Consider the following 14,146-nt stretch of genomic DNA (forward strand, 5'->3'; position numbering starts at 1 on the left):
AATTTAGAACTTAGAAATGCTGCTTCCTGCACATAAACCAAAAAAGGTTGATAACCCGCCAGCTCTTCTGTATTACATTTAAACTCAACCGCTTCATAGCATGTAAAAGATCTACGTCTATCAAATTCTCACTGATGCTTCCGGGAGCATCTTAGCCTTGGTGCAGACGCAAAACCAACTCCTCGGATCGTTCGCCACTTTGTTTTCGTAAACTTGAGTATGAAATTATATTTCCAGATATACAAGATTTTCACTGTTTATGCAATGTAATGTTGTTGCTCTTTCGTGCTTGAGAAACGGTTTCAAACGAATCATCCCAGATCAATGCAGTGAATGGACCTGCTCACTCCCAAATTTTATGATAATGGAATCGAAATTATGAATTAAGCATCATATCAGACACAATTAATCTACTAAACAAAAGGTTTTATCATTTTTTCATTATGGAAAAGTAAAGACTATTAGTTGTTCTATGACGCTTATGAACAGCAGCAGACCATGGGACGCAGTGGTTGAACTTGCAGGTGGCAGAGGTGGCCTTTTCAATCTCATAAGAATATAATAACCTCGTTGTATAAAATTCAAATGTATGCAGCGGTAACAAATCTCAATTTTCTCAATTTTTGGGAAGCTGAAAAGAGAACAAAGAAAAAGATGAACTAACCTTTTCAGCTCTTGAACGAAGGAGCCGTAACTTTCCCGGCATCACGAAGACGTTATAGTCTGCACCGTAGCTTCTGGAACTAGTTAAGTGCAGCAGATTTGGTAAGGTGATTTACGTATGACCGGAAGCGTAGGCTCGCAATGGAGTGCAAGTACTTATGCCGTTGCTCCGGCACAGAGAAGAGTCTGCAACCAAAGTGCGAGACCCCGAGACCCATGTTCCCGGTGATTACAGATTTGATTTGGAGAGGAATGCATATGACGCTTTTTGTAAGGAAAGAATTGCAGGATTTTTCCAGTGTACTTCTCGGTCTCTGACTAATTCTGATCGTCCAAACTAGAGATTATGATAAATTTAATCCAAGTACAGATGTTAAACCAAGGAATAATTTCTACGAAGATATCCCTTTTTGGTTTTCTAAAAAGAGAAGAAACCTTAATTATGAGAAGGATTGCAAGAGACTCAGATAAAGAGTTATCAATCTATTGCTCTTCGTGCTCAGACAGGATGATTATAATTTGCAGGCGAATAGTGAATGCTTGCATACGTATAAACTCGTTATCAAATGAACCTTGAGAGGCACTCAAGCAGTATCGTCATTATCATTAACCAAAATCATCACAGCCTTGCCTTATTTGAGTTGCTCAATTGCCTTCAATTATGTAGAAAATATCTTATTAAATATATAATTTTTAAATAGATATGTTACAGCAAAATATCCAAGGAGAGCACAAGAGAGGTGAAATCACACATATTCAGAAGCAACACTGAACCCCTAAGAATCTCCAAAACCTTGTGCAGAAGAATGAAGCTCAATTGAGGCCACCATAAAGTGTCTACCTTGACTGAGGCCTGAATATGACTCTGTCTGTATCTCATTGATTCAATGTCTTCTGAAATGCAACCTGATTAGACAAATATAAAATGATTTAGCAAAAATCCTTACATCAATGATGCTACAGATTTTTTTGCACAAATTACAATCAAACTATGCAAGTGGATGATCCATAGAAGTAATGAGCACAAATATAGAGAGTCACACTGCAACCAGAGAATACTGAATGCGTTCAAGTAATTTTATATAAAGGGATTATTTAGACAAAACCAAAACACTGCCATGTGTATTCCTTAAGTATATACCAAAAAAATTCAAAAAAAAGACCTAACAACAGATAGGAAGAGAGTTATCTACAGATGCAAGTATAAGAAAGTGAAATATGTCCTGGTTGATACATGAGAGGTAGATCCATTGTACCCTCTCTTATTTATTCAGTTGCAGTGAGCTTATGTTCAGTCTTGAAGAAAATTTATGGGCATGATCCAGTAATAACCAACTTTACTACTTTCATCCTTCACTCTTCAAAGGACATGAGAAAAGATAAGAGATAGAACATGAGATACAAGAAAAGGCTTTGCTCCTTCCCACATGTTGAAAGAGCAGAGCAAAATACAAGAACATTAAAAAGGCATCAAATTTCCTACAACATGATGTTTTCAAGTTTTCCTACAACACGAAGTTTTCTAGTTATTTCCTATAAGACCATGTTCTCAAGAGTCATGCTTACATGCTTTATCTGCCTGCAAGCCAGTACCCAAAATGGCAAACATGACACAACAAACATTCCTCGTCACCGGGGATCAAATTATCACTATCTGCAGGGTGCAAGCTTTCATGTTTGAGCCTTTTCTAAGAAATACAGAATTCAGCAACCTCAAAATCCGAGGGCAATGCCTGAACACCCAACTATGCATCACTCAGGGTATTTGAAGGTGGACAAGAGATCAGAAAAAGAGAAAATTCTCACGCTCCTCCATCAACAAACAGCTTGAAACATGACCAAGATATACACAAAATAAGGATAGGTTAACTAAAAGCCCTCTGGAGATGATAAAAAAGAAAATGCTAAACCAAACATGATAACTGGGATGAGATGCAAATTTTTAAGGAGAAAACAACTTGAATATCTCGAGAGTAAAGAATATTCAGCACATTAACAGCAGCCAACATTTATCATCACAATTATGCTAAGCTGTTGCTAATGATACGTAAACATAATTTGGAGGTCTAGGATACAAACCGAAGTGGATGATTTCAAGAGCTCCCTTATAGCCATTGTTGCATAACTGGAAGTTGGTAAAGTAAATCCTAATTTCAGGGCTTTCTGAAGTGGGTGGTCATCAGAGCCCGCAACAGATTCAAGTTGAGGAAGTCCCTCCTCTTGTTCACCCTCAGGTTCACAATTATTTTCCAAACTAGTCTTCTTGACATTCACATTCTCCAATTGGCTAGATGAGTGGGCCCCAGAGCCAGTAAGAGATTCGAGTTGAGAAAGTCTCTTCTCTTTTCTACCCTCAGGTTCACAATTATTTGCTAAAGTTGTCCTCTCAACTTTGACATTCTCCACTTGGTCCTTGCAGCTGTTTACCTCAGTAAGCTTCTCTTCTTCGATTATTTTGTAAGGTGTTGATTTAGATATGATGTCTAAATCCGTCTCCGCCAAAGGTACATTAGCATCTTTGTAACTCAACAATTCCCTGTCAACACATCAAGAAAATTTTCTCATTTTAAGGACAAACAAAGAAATCTCCATCATTTGTCACCTGCAACATCAATTAGACATTGATATATAAACATGCATACCATTCATAATCAACTGGACGCTGGAAAACCTTTCTATAACCTCCAGTCATACTGGTGATCGAAAACTCCCTACAAAAGGAATCCAAGTATCACAAAAAACAAAGCATAAGACAGACAATCCATTTGAGTTACAGAGACTGTTACATGAAAGGCAGTGCAACAACATACTTAACATTGTGAACACTCTCTGTCAAGTCGATGCCATCCTGGGAAATAGAGAAATAGGTATAATCAGTTATCCAAACATGTGTCCAGTTCCTGGCTATAATTCCAAGTTCAACACTCATTCCATATAGGTCAGTAAGGAGGCATTATAGGTACATGTTATGAGCCAAAAAGCAAAAAATTTCAAAAACAGGGTGAGGTGGCTTCCGACTTACTCAACAGCAGAATAGAAAAAAATGAACTGCTGAAGGTGAACCTGGATATGCTTTTGCCTTTTACCGAGTAGAAAAACTTTTTGTTTAAAACCTTAATCAAACTCACTGTTAAAATTAATTGAGTTACAAATACTTCAAACGACAAAAAGTAATAGAAAAACAAGTTGTTACAAGCATAAAATTCTGATTTCATTAACATGTAGAAATGACAGTGTGTTTCAGTTAATGGAAGGAAAGAGAGTGGTGAGCAATTTATAGAAGACCAGGCACCACAAAAATAACTTCTTCTGAGAACGGATGAGAGTGTAAAGATGCTCACTTTCTTTGCTAAATCATGATAAACATCAGCAACATCATTTGTCGGGTACATTACTCTTGAACTGTTAATTGAGAAGAAAACCAGAGTGAGGTCCAAGGTTGATAAATACTCAAGTTGATTATAGAATCTGCAAAGTCTTTCAAAGACATCCTCACCCAGGTAAGGGAAGTACAACATCATCAAATGAGTATTCTCCAGGATGTACTTCCTCATCATTTACCACCTATAAAGACATTGACACATAAAGGTCAGTGAAACATTTAAAAGTAGATAGCCTTGAAAACTTGTAGGAGGAACTGGCAACGGCACATCTGTAAATACTACTCAGACAAGTAAGACAAACAAAAAGAACCAACTTAATGTGTTCCATTATTCAGATGATCCAGCAGTGACCAACATTTAGGTTCATAAACGCAAACAACTAAGATTGCAATGGCCTGAACTCCAATCAGAAACAAGTTGCCGTCTGTTGGTTTTTCTAAAAAAAATATGAGAATCTTATTAAGGAGAGAGGAAAAAGAAAAGTTATAAATCAACAAAAAATAAAGCAGCAAAACAAAAAATCAGTTATTCAGAAACAAAATACATTAAATAGATAAATAAATGCCCACTGGTCTTGGTGATCAACCAACAAAGAGGCCTTGATTTATGTGCAAAAAGAAGAGAACTTCAATTAGAAAAAGATAAAGAACTAGAGAACTTATAAGCTCAGAGAACCAATGAGACAATTTACAGAAAGATAGGAGGGGATATTGAAAGACTAGGGCTCTCATTCCCTTAGCCGGTCAGCTTTATATTTATTCATCTTTCAAGGGATATGATCCCAAGATATAGAGAAGTGCCAATGCCAATATTTTCATAAATAATCTAATCTGCAGAATGCAGTCCTTTGTAAAAGGTGCCCATTGAATGACATTTCAGGAATCCCCTTCAACGATTACAAGAATATGCGAGAGCTTAACCAAAAATCCTTGGCCCTGTCAGAATACCAAGTGGCATATCAAATCTGAGAGGAACGCATAAACATGCAATTTGTGAAACCGTACTCCTGATAGAACCACTTTTGACCAACTTGTTCCCATGAGAGTTGCCATCAAAAGTTTAATCTCCATTGAAGGTGTATTAAAATTTTGGTATATCATGCTCCAGACTAATCTTAAGAACTTCTCATAAGTCAAACTTCCCCAACCCAAAAAAATCTACCTTACTCCAGCATTTATAGTATACGCCTTAGTTACCCAACTTACTGAAAATATTCTGGTTTTTTTATTAGTAAGGTATTTTTTAACCTTCAAAAAGTTGTGATATTTTGCTTACTCGAAAGGCATTTTCAGAGGAACATCTCTCCCTTCCTAACTGATTTGTCCATTAGTTCTATTTAGGTAACTACTGACAACTCTGGGACATCCCTAATGACAAATCGAGATCACAACCCAAAGCACAAACAAAATGCTATGCAAACAAACAATTTCAGAAACCAAGAAATGACATACTTCTAAAAGCATCAAAATTGAACACATGGTAGTACCTTATCCAATTATAGAACGTATTGGAGGGGCTAAAACGTTGAATTGTACATTACAAATCCACATTGGACTTCTAACAAGTTCAACTTAAATAATAAAAGAGAAGCAAATAAAGACAAAAAATAGGTCTGTAAGTTTAAGTAACAGCTAGTATATACATAATAAATAACAGGAACTTAGCAGTCAGATATGATTACAATGTCTTTCTATTTCATCACTGGAGCTTAAATAACAACAGAAGATAAAGACATGTGATCTTCTGTGTTAACAAAGCCAGGAGCCTTCTGTTCCTACCTATGCAAACTATTACCCAATATTAAATACAATGCCACCTCAATGAAGACAAAAGTTGGAGTGTTAACAACTTGGCAGGGTCCATCATTTCTATCATGTAAGTAAAAATGTACAGGTCTACAAAAGTACATGAAACTGCATGCATAGGACGCAAGTTTTGCAAAAACAACAGAAAAAAAAATTTGATAAAGCTAAAAGAGCATAAGAACAAGTTTTCAAAAGTTGAAAAAAGACGATAAGTTTAGCTTTATTGCATTACTAATCATGAGTTCACACACAGATCAGATGACATATCTATTTGATGATGCTCCTTACCTTCACAACCTGAATTTTTTCTTCAGGAATGGCTGCTTCTGATACCTCAGCTAGACCAACATAGTCATTTTCATCTATACCATCATCTTTGATATCTCTATCAACAGCTTCCATTGCTTTCTCAGAAGAGACCTCCTTACAACATACCAGATCTCCTAAAACTACTCTGTCTATACCTGACAAAGATAAAACATCATTACCAAGATGGAACAAATTGGTTACTGGAGGAAAGTGCACAGTTAAATCAGCAATATCTTATCATATCCATCCTTGCACAACTAATAGGAAAGGCAACAAGAGGCGTATGATTCTAGGTCTAGGGTATGAAACTCATTCTGATATGAGAATATATTCTCACTGGTTCAAATTCATTGAGAAAATAATAGCAAAAAAATAGGAGAGAAAAGATTTTACCCCATGGTTTGAGAAATCAATGCATCCCACACCATCAAAGATGGTGAAGATCAATGATAGATTAGTCAATGTTCTTTCTAAACATTTCACTGTCCCAATTTACTTGCATTAAAAATTACTATTATTAAAGTCAGGTCCCGGTCATCCCCAATTTTTTTTTTTAGCAATGAGAAGGTAAAAGCGCAAACCAAATTTTTGCACTCTGATACTTGCTGCATGGTTCCATAAGTAGCTTTGATAGCTATGCACATACCTGCAAAAAGGAATGTGAAAAAACAGAAGACTAAAAACCTAATTTTTTCACAGCAAAAAGAAGGTGGATGATGAAGTGATATAGCAGCTATAATAGCTACCAATGTTTATATTTATAAAGTTACTTGCTTTGTGATTGCACATACATCATTCTCAATGTTCTTGGTATAGCCTTCAGCGCCTGCAAGTAGTTGCCAGGGCATTTCTTCAAGCACTGAAGCTGGTCAAAGAGACAAGGGAAAGAAAAGAATTACCATCATAAAAAAATTTCGTTTAGTGATGATAAGAAGAGAGAAAATCAATTAGTTTACCATCATAAATTCACATATAGAAAAACAACACTTGCCTTTTAAAATTCCGATACTAGCATAAGCTACACTATTTACTTCTCCCTTGTATTTATCTGCCCTTGATATATTTTTTTTTAAAAAAATCTCTTGAAGATGGATGATGAACCCACCCCTGACCACATAGGTTATCACATTATGAGAACCAAAAATACCATACCCACGCTTTCCACTGATAGATTCTTGCAATCAATATTTGTAAATTACGCAAACTATTAGAGAGTTCCCACTTCTAGGAAATTCAATAAAATTATTGTCATAATTAAAACAATTAAACTTTATTTATAATAATGATAAGATGGATTCTGTCCAACAAAGATGAATAGCAGCCAATGAAGTTCAAGGGCCACTTTCAATTATTTCTATGGACAGTAGTCAAGCAGTTCTATATTCGAACAGACTCTGTTTATGTAAAAGTTATCTATTATAAAGGGAAAAGGTTATAATCAATAAGATGAAATAAGGTCAAAAGCAGTAAGAGAACAACTAGAAACTGACACATAATCCAATAAAAGCCTTTTTAGTGGACGAATCAGTAAAAGATTACGAAGAACTTACAATAGATCTTTCAGCAACCAAATGGCGAGGTAAACGCCTTAAAGTTCCATCTATATCCCCGCTTTCCTTATAATATTCACGTGCTTCCCTGATCACCGTGCGTTGTTAGTTCCAAGTTAAGTCACAAAAATCAACTTTCAATATGAGTTCTCTGATTGCCTTTTCCACAAATCTTTCCAGTCCCAACATGATGAAATAAATTATTTTTTCAAAGACGTGATCAAAATTCAAGGATATCCCCTTCTCTTGGGTCAAGAATCAAGCCTGCAGCAGCTTTCCACTCTCCTCGAAGTAATGCAGCTCCAATGAGATGAGTTGGCACTGAACCACTTCCAAAACGCTGCTCATTGTTAAAGCCAAAAAAAAATTCACTCAAACATTCGTAAAAGTATACTGGGCCCCAAATCTTGAATGTAAAAAATACAGAAAAAAGTAATTTCCATACATCTATTTAAAACTACCTGCAAGCCAAAGTAGTTGATAAAGCCATTCTTTCCTAAACCATCAGCGGCTGCTTTTATCATACCTTCAGAATCTGCAACAACTCCTCTGAAGACATAAATGAGCACATTGTGAGCAAGTTCACCATACAGAGAAAGAGAGAGAGAGAGAGAGAGAGAGAGAGAGAGAGAGAGAGCAATCTTTGTTTTAGCATGTATGATAGTGGAATACCGTAAAGTAATTGTGAATCGATTTCCAACCAGCTGTCCAAGAACAAGTCTTTCATGGACATAGCTGCAAAATGAAAACAATGAACTATAATTATAAACTACATGGTACCAAAACGTTCAAATACAAATTGTAACAAGAAAATGAATTCCCTTCCAAAAAAATAGCTGAATGAAGGTTCAATATTGGATACGAGAAAGGAAAGGGGACAGAAGTGAAGGAATGCACACATGAAGGGAGCAAAGCAACAGAATGACAAAATATACTAAAAACATACATAGTCAAACTGGTGATGACACTATTCAAACAAGGCATTAGCGGGTAATACCGTCCTTAGCAAGAGAAACACATGACAAGTTTATTTAAGACTCCTGAGTTTAGACATTTTACAAGTACCACATTCATATTTGTTCAACCTTTTTTTCCAAATAGACCAACTGCAACAATGCAGTAGTTTAAATAATGGAAAGCAACACTAATGAAAAGTTTTACTATAGAGATTTTCAAATGACAACTTTCAACTACAAAAAGTGCTTAGAGACTGAAGACATTTTCCAAAAAGTTTCAACCTTTTTTACTATAGAACCTATAAACAATCGAAACTAATGAGGACATCCATTTTCACGATGGCCCTTAAATAGAATATGAAGTGCATCTCTAATTGTTTGACTACTTGAAACTGATCACTCATCAATTGTCCTCTGATATAGCTCTGGTAGCAGTACGACTTAGTGTCTTAGTCAATAAGTACAACTGGTTCAGAGAGTTTAGTAAAAATTAGCTACCGTTTCAACCCACTAAGTTTATACTTACAGGTATTATTTTAATTTTCATTATATGTAACTTACTTTATAGATAACCGGGTAAGAGTCAAGAACTAACTGGACTTTCACTTTCTTCTTTCTCTTGAGCACCCCTCCCACCCCCGCCATCTTCTCCTCTCTTTTTCTGTGCTCTCTCCTCTCCTACCCTTTACCAAAACCTAATTAAATATCCCACCTCTGCAACAGCTCTCTTCCTATCCAAGGATTCAGTGACATAATTTGCACTCCAAAAGGAGTCCAAGATATAATTAGCACTCTGATCATCATACCATTATCATTTACCTCTAATCTCTTAAAGGTATGCCGCATCGAATGAGTGACACAGGAAAGGGCCAAATGCGATCAAAAGCCCCTGCTCTGTATCTCATAAGACATACTGCAGAATAAATATAGGGCTCGCGGTATTTAACTAGCCAACAAACGAAAAGATATTTAGCTATACTCCGTTCATTAGTCAGACAGTCAAAGAGGCACAGTTGAACCTTATTAAAAGTAAAGATGAATAACAATGTTATTTTCTCTTTTTTATTGAGATTGTTACACTAACAGAGACTGGTGAGGTTGGACATATAAGATTCTTTAAGAGACACCGGATTGCGCCTTACAGCATCACCTCTTGTTGACATTAGGAACGTTAAGACTACTCAATCGCTGAAACTGTTGAAAAACCCTTTGAGAATTAAACTGCAAATTTTGGAAAATTAAGGAGGTATTTGCAAACTAAACCTATGTAGCACAAAATGAAAATGAACATTAAATACATGAAGATCATTAGTTGGATTTTTCCCTCAAAAATTGTAAAATGATTATGAAAAGGAAGTAAAAGCCATGTAGATTTACCGAAAATCGCCAACTTTGATACCATATAATCTATCATTTAGAGAAGCTAATCTTTTTGCATGTTGCTTGAAAATGGTCACCTGCAAAGAAGAAAAGATCACTATCACAACTTTTTTTTTTTTAGCTTATCCCTTTCAGATGTTCATTAGCTCTCAATGACCAACTTGAAATTGCTAGAATGACAGAGTGCCAAAACACGTATCTCCCTCCCAAGAAAATCCACATGGTAGACCTACTGACACACCAGTGGCAAGCCAAAAAAGTAAAGTTGTTGATGACTTAAAAAGAAAATCAGTTCAGGAATTTCTCTTAAAGGAAGACAGAAACATATACATCCACATACATATAGGAGAATTATTATTTTGTAGTACAAGTGCCTGAAAATGACCATTATTCACAAGTTTTAGCAACAAACAGCACAGTTTTGCTGCGAATTGTGGGTTTGAACATCTAACTTACTAGATTACATAAATCACAGAATGTCTAACACACACAATTTCACAATTTCCAAGTGGTGCCTTCTATTTACTCTTGCAACCTTTAACCAGTGATACTCCTCTGTTCAAAGAGCCAGAGAATACATAGATGATTTACATTCTGGAATAAATATTCATGGATCTAGACATAGCTTTTAGCTGCACACAACCAGGATGATTATTGCAGCTCTACATGCCGAAGCTAGAGAGGCCAAGAATGGAAAAGGCATTAAGATTAGTTAAAATATAAGCATAAGAATTTAGCCTAGTAACTGATTCTTATTAATCCAAATTGAACAAGTCAAGCAAAATTGAAAGCATAGGAAGTCTGAAAAAGTTATAAAACTGACAGAAGAAATGACAGAAATATTACCCTTTGAGTTGATACAGAACGTTTATCCTTTGTACCCGCAAACCCAAATGAACGTTGCTGCCAAAGAATTAAACCAATACATCAAACAAACTGCTAGGAGTTTATATACACATCCATGGAAAAAATTTCTATTTTCAAATGCATTCAAACATACATCTTTAGAATCAAACCAGGCGGTTTGCTGGAAAAGATAGATTGATTAATTAAATAATTGACTAATAAAAAATGATTCATTAATTTTTGGGGAGGTCTTGAGTTCAACCATCAAGGAAAGCAACACAATCAAAAGAATTGAAAAAAAATAACTTTATCTTTTTATTAAACAAATAAGAGAGAGAGAACACAAGAAGGGAATAAACAGAAGGTGACAACAAAAACCATTTATTAATAACAGGAAGAAACTACCTGAACTCCTAGCATCTTTCCTATCACCCCCAAGGCCTCTTGTGTATCCTTATTCTCTTTGTATAGGTGAAATCTGGAAAACACGTAAGTATCAGATATACAGAATTCAAAAGCCAAAGCAAGCCAAGAAATTTATGCTAACCATTTTGCTCAATAGAGGAAAAACAAGGAGAAGATCAAATAAGTACCTCTGACATATATCATATCAGAAGTGAAAAAAGTGAGTAATGTAATCCACATATCACAGCACTTCATGAAAAATCATCAATGATGCAAAGATGAACAAAACCCTTTTTTAAATGGTTAGCAGCTGGGAATTTCCCTAATTTAGATGCCCTTAGCCATATGCTGGTCTTAAAAGGTTTTGAAGTCAGATCATTGTGCCATAAGACACTCGAGAGGAAGTCTCTGGAATCAGGCTGTTGGAAATCTTATCTTGGGTTTTAAAGACAGTAATCTCACATTATTTACTATAACCTTAGTTGTTATGCTCAATCATACTTCTAAAAGAAAATTCATCTAACAGACAGAAAGTTCTGCTTAACCTGTCCCTCCCATGTAAAATATAGATTTCATCAATTCACAAATAAAAGGTCTGCATTTGTGCTAAGAGAACTGACTTGGCACAAAACTGGGTCCACTATAGAGTTGACTTCCTTGCTTGATCATAGACCCAAAATATGGTTCAACTAAGTAGGGGAAAAAAAACCAAAAAAAAACTAAGTGGCAGTATTGGCTTTGTTGATTACTAAATTTTTTCAACTTATTTTTTGTTCATCATTTATAGAGTGTAAACATGTGTATTTAACTTTAAAGTCACAAGTGCACAACAACAGCCTACACAAAAGCATAAATTTGCCCCAACTCCAGAGTATATTAATGAACATTGTTATCAATATCAATGATGCGTGTATTGGATTTTCTGGTACTTAATATGCTATTCAATATGGAGAAAAAGGTCATGCTAACGAAGCTCCAAACAAAGACCAACACTGGAAAGAAGCATATCAGCTTGAGAAGCTAGTTCTCTTCGGCTAGAAAGACCATAGGCTTTTAACTGAAAATTATACACTGTTACTTCATATAATACATCATCAAAACCATAAAGGGGGCTACTTCAGATATAGATTAGGAAGCCTCTGTAGTGTTATTATTTTTTTCTATCTCCAATACACAATTAGCTTCTAACAAAAACAAAGATTCGTCAATTAAAAACATTTACTGCTTGACTTCCTGAACACTTTGATAACTTAATCAACAGCAACTACCTCCAACAGAATAATCTATGATAAAACGATTCAAACCAATGCAAAAGCATAAACGTCCAAATTCTCTTTTTCAGATGTGTATCAGTCAATTTGTAACTAACCAACTTTACTGTTTTAATGTTTAGGAGGTAATAATCGATCCTGGCCAAATACAAAACAGTAGTACTGTAAGTTACCCAAGGAACTTGCCAATACCCTCAGGCCAATCATTTGAACCTCTACTATCAAAGGATATAGCAGCTTTTGAGGCCCCATTGCTCTCCCTGTCTTTCCGCTTACGAGAGTTCCATCCCCTCCCATGTTGTGCTCCTGAAGAAAACCTCAGCCGAACACATTTTGTGCTTGAATCCAATCCATCAACAGTGTCTGTTACGAGGAACTTAAAATTTGACTTGAAAAAATTATGAACTTCCTGTGTAACCCAAAACGTAGAATGTGTTATTCTGTAACAAAGATGACAGAAATACAAATATGATAATAGAGCAATGGCCATAATTAGTATAGTCATTCATAACTGCAAAGGAAGTTCCTCGAACTTACAGTTCTATGTGATTTGTCAGCATCGGGAGAAAGAATGATAGGAGAAATATTACTTGCCACGCCAGACCCAATTTGATCAAGCAACTCTTTCAAAGATTTTGCATCAGCTTCACCAGCAAGAGATCTAAATGATTCAATTTTACTACTGTGGTCTTCATTTACCAGGTCCAAGTTATTGGTCATCATTTTCTCTATCTTCTGAAAAATATAAACATAAAAGCAAACTGATCATCTCAGAAGAGCTTTACTTAAGGCAATGGGGAAACAAAAAAGCATAAGAGAAGAGTACCTCAGGTGGGGCATCGAAGCTAGTCAAATGAACAACATTCCCATCAAGATCTACTTCATTCACTATAAAATCCGAGTACCTAACGAAAGACAACATTTTTTTTGTAAATACTGAATAAATATCACTGTAAACACCAAAAAAATAAAAAACAAAAAAAGAACGACTGCATTCTCCAGATAACTCTGCAAAAACCACTTCATCCTCAAAAACAAGTTAACCAAAACATACGGGACTCTAAACCAACGCCTGAGTAGCTAACCGTACTGCTAAGAAGTTACAAGAATAAAATCATGACAACAAGAAAACGATAAGAAGCAAATTCACTAAGATGTCTTAAACCTTTGCTTCAATATGCCACGAAAGCCAGGACGCTCGGAGATGAAACAGAGAATTCCGACGTCTGCTTCTTCTATCGTCGTCATGGCCACGGTCCCAATTTTCAGAAAATCACTGACTCTTTGTTTGTAAGGTTTTGGGACAGGCGCCACCGAAGCTCGACAGTATAACGCCATAAACCCTTGCTTCCCACGTACGAGCGCGAATTTTGAAGAAGGTTAGACGCGTGTTACTCCGTGGGCCCATATAACTGGGGAGCTAGATATTTAACCAGTGGATCATAGGAAAACTGGTCCAAATTAAAATGGTCTCTCCTTCCCATTTTGGAGTGTGTTAGGAAGGATTCTTATTGCTGCATTTGAAGTTGATGGAACGGCAAACACAAATGAACTGAGTAATGGGGGAACAATTCGAGT

At 35.9% G+C, this 14,146-nt stretch overlaps 1 protein-coding gene across 1 annotated transcript; it reads right to left on the minus strand.

The window, feature by feature from the left end:
- Positions 1–1,265: 1,265 nt before the first annotated feature.
- LOC137934005 (multisubstrate pseudouridine synthase 7) lies at positions 1,266–13,863 on the minus strand. The gene is made up of 20 exons (XM_068778177.1): positions 13,734–13,863; positions 13,395–13,473; positions 13,106–13,303; positions 12,742–12,977; positions 11,298–11,370; positions 10,893–10,949; positions 10,044–10,123; positions 8,383–8,445; positions 8,172–8,259; positions 7,947–8,050; positions 7,711–7,813; positions 6,952–7,025; positions 6,742–6,806; positions 6,140–6,315; positions 4,160–4,227; positions 4,005–4,065; positions 3,474–3,511; positions 3,306–3,374; positions 2,743–3,199; positions 1,266–1,569 (listed from the first exon to the last, which is right to left on the minus strand). The coding sequence occupies exons 1-20, from the start codon at positions 13,814–13,816 to the stop codon at positions 1,540–1,542; spliced, it is 2,202 nt and encodes a 733-aa protein (XP_068634278.1). The 5' UTR covers positions 13,817–13,863; the 3' UTR covers positions 1,266–1,539.
- Positions 13,864–14,146: the final 283 nt, after the last annotated feature.

Source organism: Aristolochia californica, unplaced genomic scaffold, assembly GCF_029961685.1.
Source record: "Aristolochia californica isolate CCGP_79_NKW_82.1479 unplaced genomic scaffold, dmAriCali1.0.hap1 SCAF_6, whole genome shotgun sequence".
Taxonomy (NCBI): Eukaryota; Viridiplantae; Streptophyta; class Magnoliopsida; order Piperales; family Aristolochiaceae; genus Aristolochia; species Aristolochia californica.

Excerpts from the sequence above, each read along its gene's own strand:
- LOC137934005 (XM_068778177.1), bottom strand. The coding sequence starts at position 13,816 with ATGACGACGATAGAAGAAGCAGACGTCGGAATTCTCTGTTTCATCTCC. Across the intron at positions 8,051-8,171 it reads TCAACTACTTTGGCTTGCAG|CGTTTTGGAAGTGGTTCAGT; the intron begins GTAGTTTTAAAT and ends AACAATGAGCAG. Across the intron at positions 1,570-2,742 it reads TCTTGAAATCATCCACTTCG|GTTGCATTTCAGAAGACATT; the intron begins GTTTGTATCCTA and ends TTGTCTAATCAG.